The sequence below is a fragment of the Cucumis melo genome, chromosome 8, assembly GCF_025177605.1.
Source record: "Cucumis melo cultivar AY chromosome 8, USDA_Cmelo_AY_1.0, whole genome shotgun sequence".
Taxonomy (NCBI): domain Eukaryota; kingdom Viridiplantae; phylum Streptophyta; class Magnoliopsida; order Cucurbitales; family Cucurbitaceae; genus Cucumis; species Cucumis melo.
In genome coordinates, this window is record NC_066864.1 from 26,398,340 (window position 1) to 26,409,003 (window position 10,664).

The 10,664-nt window shown below is 33.7% G+C and overlaps 2 protein-coding genes across 2 annotated transcripts; both read left to right on the forward strand.

The window, feature by feature from the left end:
• The first annotated feature begins 1,574 nt into the window (after positions 1-1,574).
• On the forward strand, positions 1,575-6,562 carry LOC103501470 (uncharacterized). Its single transcript, XM_008465046.2, has 7 exons — positions 1,575-2,277; positions 3,821-3,901; positions 4,355-4,429; positions 4,604-4,648; positions 4,730-4,819; positions 4,949-5,050; positions 5,998-6,562. Exons 1-7 carry the CDS (start codon positions 1,666-1,668, stop codon positions 6,178-6,180), a joined length of 1,188 nt encoding a protein of 395 aa, XP_008463268.1. The 5' UTR covers positions 1,575-1,665; the 3' UTR covers positions 6,181-6,562.
• A 2,061-nt stretch (positions 6,563-8,623) lies between these two features.
• On the forward strand, positions 8,624-9,759 carry LOC103501469 (high mobility group B protein 6). Its single transcript, XM_008465044.3, has 3 exons — positions 8,624-9,204; positions 9,296-9,364; positions 9,447-9,759. The coding sequence occupies exons 1-3, from the start codon at positions 8,779-8,781 to the stop codon at positions 9,525-9,527; spliced, it is 576 nt and encodes a 191-aa protein (XP_008463266.1). The 5' UTR covers positions 8,624-8,778; the 3' UTR covers positions 9,528-9,759.
• The last annotated feature ends 905 nt before the right edge of the window (positions 9,760-10,664 follow it).

The window sequence follows — 10,664 nt, forward strand, 5'->3', positions numbered from 1 at the left end:
AAAATCAATCTTTCTTGGGTATTAACCAAAACTCAATCCACTTACCTAAAAATAGGTGAAAAATGCCCAAAATAAACTTGGTAGCTCAAAATGGCTTGGCTAGAGGGAAAATTGGCTAGGCGGCTCGGCTGAAGGAGGGAAATCAGCTAGGCAGGCGGCTTGCACGCGCAGGGGCACTCGATTACGGACGCGCACGACTTGAAGAGAAGCGGCTCGGCGACTAGGGCGTGGGTAATGACAGCTCGAGTGAAGGTGCGGTTACGACGTGCGGCTCCACGTATGCAAGGACGCGGTTACTACGGATGACTTGCACGGCTCGGGCGAACGCAGACGATCGACTGACAGATGACTGTCGATGCTGCGAAAAATGAACGGTCGGTTCATGGATGACTGCAAAACGCGGCGGCAACGATGTTTCGCGAACGACGGAGATTGAGACGGGGCGGCTAATGCGGTTGCTGCGACAGAAGGGATGCAGTGGCCGACAGATGATTTTGGTGGTTGTCGAATGAAAAAAAATGGTAGTGGCGACGAATTTGCTTGCTAGAATTTTCTCTTTAGGGTTTTGTTGTGACGAGAAAGAAGAAGATGATAGTGGGAAGATGAATAGTGGGATTCCACGTTTTGCAAGGAACTTATTTAAAGAAAATAATAATAATATAATTATTATTACTTCTCTTTTATCTTTTTCTTATTTTATTCCAAATAAAACAACATCTTCTCTCTCTTCATTTAAACCTATCAAATCTTTTTAAACTCAAATCTCCCTCTCTCTCCAATCAATTTCCCAAACTAAATATCCTTACATAATTATATTATCTACGTAATATAATTATTTCAACTTTAAATTCAATTAATTACATAATAATAAATGATAAATCAAATTCCCCCAAACACAAATCTTTTAAAACAAACAACTTTAATCATAAGCTCCAAATTTAAACAATTAGATAGTTTCCAAAATATCTAATAAATTTCAACTCCGCAATAAAAAAAATTTCAAAATTAAACTCAAGATAATTACGAATAAATTACCTAAATTTTGGGGCGTTACAGTTTACCATGAAAATATGTGTCTTAGGAAGTGTTTTGCGTGCATAATTGATGTGGTAATTATTATAAGTGGAGAGTAATTTAGGAAGTTGATGTAAAAAATAAGATGAAAGTGATAGTTAATATGAACAATGCAATAATAAACTTCTTTGATTATTGATAAACCAAATGTGGGTGCTAAGATTAATCTAATTTGGGGTCATAATAAACATCGTTTAGGATAATAGTTCTAGTGGTAAGGATGGAATTTAAAAAGAAAAATCAAATATAACAAAGTTTATCTATAATAGACTAATATTTGAGAGATTGTCTGTTAATATAGTATTCTATTAATAGATCGTGTTACAAGTATTTGTAATTTTTTACTATATTTAAATTTTTTTAATTATATTATCAATAGATTTTGTTATATTCCTAATCTTGGTTCATAATTAATTATTTTGATCTAAACGTTGCTCGTTTAGGGGTTGACAATTGGGCTTAAGAGTCGGTCCACAATCGAATAACCCGATTTTGAGGCCCAAAAGTGACGACTTCCCAACGGTGACGAACGACGATAGCCGTCATCGGCTCCGATTGTTCAAATCTTCCGGTCACAGTCAAGGTTACACCATGTGCGACTCTGTTCCGCCCCTCTCCTTTGCATCTTCCATCAAATTTCGACCATTACCGTTCACCCAATTTCAATCCCATTCCCTTCTTCTTTCAAATTCCTTCCATTATGGTCTTCGAAATGGCTGCCTTCTCTTCCCTTCAAGAACAAAACTCACTAAAAGCTTGAGCGCATTTACACCTAAGCGAAATCGATTCAGCGGCGAGTTAGAATTCAAAGGGGAAGACGAAAATCTTTTCGACGTCGTCGACCCTAGTCGGAGCGTTGCAAATTTAGATGGTATCGACGGGAATTTCGCAAGTAGAAATGAGAATGATTCCGACGAAAGACGGGGCGATGGTGCAGCTAGATCGTCCGAATTGAACTTTCTTGATCAGAAAGATGGTGGGGAGGTCAAGAAGAAGAGGTTAAACAGTGAAAGAAGTTCAGAAGGGGAAAGGGATTTGGTTCCCATTGAAGATGAGGATGCAGAAATGGAGAATGGGAAGGTAGCTTTGCGGAAAAGGAGGCAAGTGATGAGGAGATCGAACATGTTGGCAAAGCAAGTGATCAGTATTCAAAGTGCGCTTAGCTTGGGTTTCGTCTCTCAGCTCTGGGTTGATACCTCCGCTGTAAGTATTCTGTTCTAATTGTAGCCGTATTGTATGTTTCTTGTAGACTATGCAAGCTCCGAATGACTTCAAGTTTTTGCATTTCCTCCGGTGTCTAGGGTGAGTTGAGTTATGAAGTCTGGAGTCATAATTAGGAAGTCTGTGTTTGTGGTACATAGCTGTGCGGTAAAGTTATTCGATAAATATGTAAAAGAGAAAAAGAAGTGACTTGATAAATGTATAAACTTCAATAATAAACACCACTGTAGTTTAGTTATTTGGTGGACTAAACATTACCGCTTTAGTGAAGTAAAACATAAAATTTACCTACCATAATCCTTCTCCAAATACATAATATCATTACACTAGGACTATTATAATATTAGGATTATCATAACACTAACTCCTTCCATAAATCGACTCTTCTCCAAATGCCACCTAAGAGGTTTAGTAAGGAAGAAGCCTTTTTATGGAGGCGCTTAATTGTGGCCATTTACGGCTTACTACTCAAGATCTGAACAGGGGAAGGTCTTTTAGATTATGGGGTGGTATTTTGAAGCACAAGGAGATATTCTTTAAATTCTTGGCTTTTTTGTTGGGAAAAGGAACCAAAATCAGATTTGGAAAGGACAGTTGGTGTGGCGTGGATCCACTCGTAGAAAAATTCCCTAACTTGTTCTCCTTGTCATTGAACAAGGATGCTTTTGTGGTTGATTGTTGGTGTAATGTTACTCATTCATGGAACTTGGGCCTTTGAAGAAATGTGCTCGATAACAAGCTTGACAACGTGGCCTCAATTATGGAAATTCTTCATTCTTGGCCCCCCTCAGATGGTGATGATAGTCTTAAATTGACTCCTTATATTAATGGCAGCTTTACTATGAAGTCTACTTTTCATAATTTAACCAAGAGATCCCCTCCTCATGGTTCCTTTGATTCGTCACATATGGAAGACTAAAATCCCAAAAAGGTGAAATTCTTCTTATGGTCACTTGCCTGTAGAAGTCTTAACATACATGAGAAACTCCAAAAGAAATTCCAGCACACAATGTTCAGCCCTTCGATGTGCTATCTTTGTTTCAAAGAAGAGAAGACCCTGGACCCCTTATTTTTGCATCGTCACTTTGCTAGGAAAGCTTGGAACACTTCCTTTAGTATTTTTGGTTTGGAGTTTTGTCTTCCTAGTAAGGTTGATAGTTGGCTGAATGAAGGACTCAACATTAGAGACTATAGCTCGAAATGAAACATCTTATGGAGATGTGCTACTCGGTCCCTTCTGTGGTGAATAGTAGAATATTTTAAGATAGCTATGATTCTTTTGATTCTTTTTGGACTGTGTTGCAACACACAGCTTCTTGTTGGAGTACAAATTACACCAAACACTTTTGTAATTATAGTCTTTCTATGATTTTCAACGATTGGAAGGCCATCATTTTTTAGTTTCTTTTGGGGAGGGCCCTCTTGTCCCTTGCCCATAGGTTGTTCTCTTTCGTTATATGAATATACATACATGTTTCTTATCCAAAAAGAAAAGTTTATGATTTACTTCTTTTTCCTACTGTAGTGGATGGTAAAATTTTTAGAAGTGAAGCCAAACTTGCTATCTGGAGAATCAGAATGGTTTCTTCTTGAGGATATTAATAAGGTACTTTTTTTTAACTCCCTCGTTCATATGCACCTTGCACATTGATGTAGTAAAGATGTGAAGATTGAATTTTGCAAGTCCTAGACTAGATGGTGGTAGAAAGAGTTCTATAACTCCCTTCAATTTAGGGGTTCTAGATTGTTTGCCTATAGTTACTTCAGATAACACCTTGTCTTTTTCAGTCTACTTGATTGGCTGCTCAATTTAGATGTTGGTAGTTGTGTGTCTAATGCTTCATTGGATCTCCTACATCCACCTTGGACTTTTAAGCTTTGTTAGGGAGCCTTTTTATAAATTTATAGGTCTCAGCAGTAGATGAGCATTCATGAATGCTATGATTTCAATCAGTTGGATCTCTTGAAGGACTCTGGCTATCTTTTATTTCCAATGCCCATGTTTGAGCTTATGCACATATCTTTTTCTTTTTTTAACATCTAATCTGACCCTTTGTAGGTTGGTGATGTTATACTTGTCCATGATGAGACTGTGATGGATAATGACTTCAAAATGGCTGGATTGGAAACACTGGTACACTTAGTTGTTTATGAAGAAGAAGTCTTCTTTTGGGAATGATAGTTCATGGTTTTCAAGATAGAACGATGCTTGGGATGTTCACTAGTGTTTTTCGTTGGTAGTTGTTGAGTACCTTTATAACTATATGCGTGGTTTATTTTTGGAAATTAACAATTAAGTATTTGCTAGGTAGGATACAGAGTAGTTACACCTGGTCGACGGAATATTGGGAAGGTATCCATTTTCTCGAGAAAGCTCTAGATTCTAGAATTGTTACTTGTTAATTTCTCATCTATTTTGAATCTCCGCTGTTAGATACGTGGATACACTTTCAATATTAACTCGGGCGCTGTTGAATCTCTGGAACTCGATTCATTTGGATATTCCTTTCTTCCTTCCAGCCTTGTACGTGAACTTATCCTTGCATTGCGTACATTCACAAACATGAAGAAATGTTGCTTTTAGGCTGTTTGATATCTTTACTGAACACCATTTCTTTACTAGTCGACTCTCAATTTCATGAGACTATTTCAGGTGAGTACATATGCTTTGCTTGTTGAGGACGTGCTGGAAGTCATATCCGATGTGGTCGTTGTACATGAAGATGCAGCATCACGCATTCAAAGGCTGACAAAGGTACCATATTCTGTGTTTAAATTTCCCGCTAAATGTTATGGTGATGATAATGTGTTTGCTTTGCTACCGTTTCTTTTCTTGTGTGCTGAAGACTAATGATAGACTAGTTTGTGAAATTCCTAGTATTTGAGTGGTAGGTTTGAGGTGAGTTTTACTGTGGTTCACTCTGATATTCTGGGAAATCTGTGAGATAGGAGATTGTTCTTTTTAGTTTATTGTCGTTTTGGAAAATTTCTAAAGTTGGTGGTTGGCAATGGCATTGGCAAAATTAATAAAATTTCTGAAACCTATTTGGCAAAGTTGGCTGGTTTCTCTTATCTTTAATGATATAATTAATTGGACAGAATTAAGGTGATAAAAAATGGTATAACTAAAAATCCCACCTTAAACAGAAGAATAAATACCAACAAAAATAGGCATTTCCACCTCAAGAACTCCCATAAACATTTTAGAAAATCGAACTGCTCATTTAAGTTCAAATTCCAATTGGGTTAATAATATGAGGCTAAATTACAAAAATGTCCAAGAACTCTACCCTTTGTTATGAATACCCTTGTTCTTTTAAAAGTTGTAATATTTTCGTTGACCTTTTATGAATGCTTAAAATTACTCTTGGAGTACAAGTATATTAGAATATTGAACAAGAATTGGTACTTGATAGTTGAAACCATGTGGCAGTAAACTTGAATGATAGTTAGGACCCAAATACCCTCACTCTTCCAGGTCACTCTCATTCTGTCAAGCCCAATTTCCATCCAAAATTGTAATGAACTTATGTAGTTTCGTACATTCATGAAAGACGAAGGGTATTGCAACTTTTGAAAGAATAAGACTAAGAGTATATTAAATAAAGGGCAAAGTTTAGGCATATTCTTTGTAATTTAGCCAAAATATAAAGTACTCCCACTCTTGAGACTAACTCAAAATTGCATGGTTGGTTATACTAGGGATTCTTAGGCACCCAAAGCGTGGGGAATTCTTTAGATGACCTGGAAGAACTTTACGAGTTCGAAAGACGGAGATTTGACGAGGACAATTGGAGTAACAAAAGAAACTATGATGGTAAAAGATTCAGAAGGAGACGAGAGGCCAATGATGATGATTTGGGGCTCCCAATGGATTATCTCTAGACATGATCACAGGCTTTCCACTCATTGTACGCTACATGTTTGCTCTCCTCTAAACTCTTGAATGGACGTTGCATTTGGTGGATTGAAATGTTCTTTGCTTTCAACAACTGCAGAAGTGGGGTCGAACCATCGATCTTTAAAATGGTATAATTAGTTCCTTAATTTATTAAACTATCTTCAGATTGAATGTTGAGGTCTTAGCGTCATTGAGTCTGATGAAGTATATCGTCTCCCAAATTTGGGTATATCTTCTTTCTTATGTGTGGTTGTATATATTGTAATTTGTATATATGGGAACCTTATATGTTGTGTATATAAGTGAAGAATCCTTTGAGAGTTTATTCATTATGAATGAGGAGAAATTAGTATGCATTTTAACTTCTATGTCTTTTTAATTAGTCTACCATTTAGGACTATGCACCCTTGAACTATAGGGTAGTTCAATTTGGTCAAATCGCCACCCAAAATCTTAGGAAGATGTTATAATTAACTATCAAATGTTTCACCTATAAACTAAATTATAAGAGTGCTACAATTAAACCTAAGTTTTTATGTCTGTTTTTTCTTGAAATGGCTTCCCAATATCTATCTTAAGACCAAAATTATAGGATAAATCTAGAATTTTTATAAACATAACAATTTAAACTACGAACACTTTATTAGTATAACAATTTTTAAAAAATGTAAATAAATTTAAAATTTAACTTGATTTTTATATGTAGTATTTTAGATGTTTAATTGATAAAGTTATAAATCTTGCACGGTGTTTAGATTAAATAAAACATAACTAAGGATTGTAATCGCAAATTTCATAATTTAATTTAATACAATTATTAATGTAATATTTAAATTGATACAACTCCAAAATCTAGATTTAAAATTAATATAATTATTAGTATAAAGTTTAAATGGATGCAATTGATATAACTCCAAAATCTAGATTTTAAATTAATATAATTATTAATATAGATTTTAAATTGATGCAATCTTTCCAAAGTTTAAAGGTTTAAATTTGATATTTATCTTTTCAATTAAAGATATAATCCTCCTCTTTGAATCTTAAATTTAAATGGTTAATTCTTTGTTAATAGAAACCCCCAAGTTTCTGGAGTTTGGAGAGTTAGATTTTGCAATTTCTCCAAAAGAAAATAATAATAAATAAACAAATAAATAATAATAATTTTGTGTCAATTAGTCTTCAATTATTTTGGAGAATCTTATACTCATTTTGAAACTCGACACTTTTGAAATAAGTTGAAAGGAACAAAAGATGTGTTACATTAGATAAAATAAAAAATAATATTTATATGGTTAAAAAGAAAAGTCTTTGTTGGCAAGCTGAAGAGGGTTTTAAGATTAAATTTTAAAATGTATGAACTCAAAATTGCAACGAATCCAAGGAAGGGAATCCAAATTTAAAAAACCTTTTTTTTTCCCTACGATCCACTTTTATTTAGTTTGAATTTACATTAAATTATTGTTTATTTTAGGACTTACACTAAATTAATTATTTGAAATTTCAAAACTGATTTGAATATGACATTTTTAGAATAATCCCTTTAAAACTTTAAATTATTCAAACGTGATGTTAAGCTGTTCACTGTCTACCAAACAGAGCATATTCTCTTTTAAGCCAATTAGTGGATTTGAACTCTATACATTTCACATTTTAAATAATATCATACTCTCTCTTCAAAAATAAATAAATAATGATACTCTTTCAAATAATAATAATTACTATTATTACGGAGAATTATAAAATTGATCAAATATTTATAAATTATACTGAGCTTTTAGAATCTGATAGTCAGTGTCTATTCAGTAAAATTGATACATATTCACTGAGGTCTATCAATATTCATTTATAAAATCTATCAATATTTATGAGTCTAGCATTAGTATAATCTAAAATTTTATAATATTTTTTTGTTTATTTTACAATATTTAAAAATTATCCTAATAATAATAATACCAATAACAAGAATAAAATCTTAAATTTAGTTTCCAGTTGGTTATTATTTATTTTTTTTCAAAAACTTACTATTTATTATATATAGTAAAATGAGCTAAAATGTTTACACATTGTGCATATATTCAAATGTGTCTATTGTCATCAAGCTATATATATTGACATTTTGCTAGATGTGTATTTTTATTCGTTTTGTCGTTTAAAACAATTACTTTTGTATTTTTTTCTTGGTATAAAGTATCGTTATTTAACCAATTGGGTAATTTCTAAGTTAGAAATATATATTTGAAGAGTTATTGAGATGGGAAAAAGTAGAATGAAAATTTAACCCACTGATCTTAAACAAAAAATGTGAACCTTACTAATTGTGGGAAGCCTAACTCGACCCCGACCCGATTAGGTGGCACTCTTTGTCTTTGTCTAAGTTAAAAGCAAGTAATCCAAACAAACATAACTTATTATTAAACAAAGTAGCCGTTGGCGCCTACATACATTCAAATTCAAACCCTAAAAACACAAAATTCCAAATCCTTCACGAAAAGAAAAACTTTCTTTTCCCTTCTTCTCTTTTTCTATGATTCCATTTCTTCACTTTCAAACCAATTTCTCCATCTCCACTCCACACCAATATGCAAACTCTCCACCATCCCTTACCCTCTCCTCGAGATATTCCTCTCAAGTCCGGCCGCCGCCCGCTCCAGCCAAAGAATTCTCTCCCAAATCTTGTCCCTTCCGTTGCCAAAATCATCAAATCCAAGCCGGAAATCATCCAGATCTCCCTCTCCGGCGACGCCAATAAGGAGAATCATCCGCCGGCAACAACGGTGAGTATTGAGTCATGTGATTTGTCTCTGGCGGATGAACTGAATGCGGTTAAGAGGAAGATGGAGAGATTGAGATTGGACGGTGAACGAACGGAGAAGATGTTGAGAGAGAGGGATTTGGTTTTGGAGTTACGGATGAAGGAACTGTTACAGAGAAGTCAGGAACAGAGAGATCTGGAAATGGAAGTTGATAGGTTATTTAGACTGAAGGAACTTAGATCGTACTGTATGGTAAATTTGCTAAACGTTTTTTTTTCTTTTGGTTAGTTTGAAGGTTCGATTCGTGTTTTATTTGCTGATATTTTCTTATGATTTAAATCAGAGGATTTCTCCGATTCGAAGTCTCAGAGAGAAAGAACGAGAAAAGATTTTCACCGATGCACAATTTCCGGTACGTTCCGATCTAGAATCTTTAAAGCTTATTTCTTGGTTCATCTTGTGAAATCAATCCACAATTCACTGATTTGTTTCAGGAATTTGAAATCGGCGATGGAGAAGAATCTGTTGGCGAAAACTCCTCGTTGGATTCTTCAGAATTCGTAACAGGTTTTTGAAATCGTTTCTAAACTTTTGTGGATTTGCCCTAATTTTCCGATCATTACTACATCTTGTTCGGGTTTTCAAAAGTAGAAATTAGAGAAGGAAATGGATGTAATACCTCATTATGATCTTCTTTACGCATAGATGGAAGCTTTTGAGTAGTTGTAATCAATGTGATTCTTCTTCTTCTTCTTCTTCTTCTTCTTCTTCACTTCAATTAATGTTTGAAAATGAAGAAATTCCAAATCGTGTTGGTGAATTTTTCTCTCGCCCCTCCGTAATCATCATGATCTGTAATGAATTTTGTGAGTGAGTTTAGGGAGATGGATTGATTCAATTCATGATCGTCAGTTACACACAAACAATCGAAGAATAAGAGTTTAAATATTTTGGTGGAGTGTTCTTAATTGATCAATATTTAATGCGTTGTGTTTGAATACAGAAACCGATCAATTCAATTGAAATGTACTAAAATTCAATTTGATGACGAAATAAATTCACATCGTCTAAGGTATTAAATTTATGGGTTCGAGATATGTCCCAAATTTTGGGGAAAAAAATGTGCAAAAGCAAAACTAATAATTTTATCACTTTAAGTGTATTAATTTAAATTTAAGGAAAATTCTTAAAACTAAGGTGCTTGAGTTTTCGTTTTATAAAGCTAAGTTTTACATGGTCCATTTGGGACGAGATCGTCTAGTTAAAAAAATAAATAAATAATTGTTTTTGGGTTTCCTGACAGATTACATCAATATGGTCAAATAACTGTATCCAATTCAGGTGTTTTAACTACAAAAATCATTTAAAAATTTAATAAATTACATACATTTTGACATGACATTAAGTCATTAAAAAAAGAAAAGAAAAGAAAAAGAAAAGAAAATATATAAAATTTGACATGAGATTTGAGAATATTTGAAAAAATTACACCATGTACGGTGAAAGTCCAAAATAATCCATAAGTTATTACAGTTGTTGTAATAGTAGTTAATGTTTTGAGTGTAGTAATATAATTTATAATTAATTTGTGTTTGTGCTGATAATGTTAATATAATTAATTGAAGGAATGCAAATGGATTCAATTTATAAAATAAAAAAAGTCAGAGAAAAACAAGGAGGAAAAAAGAAAGTATAACTAAACCTTTCAATCT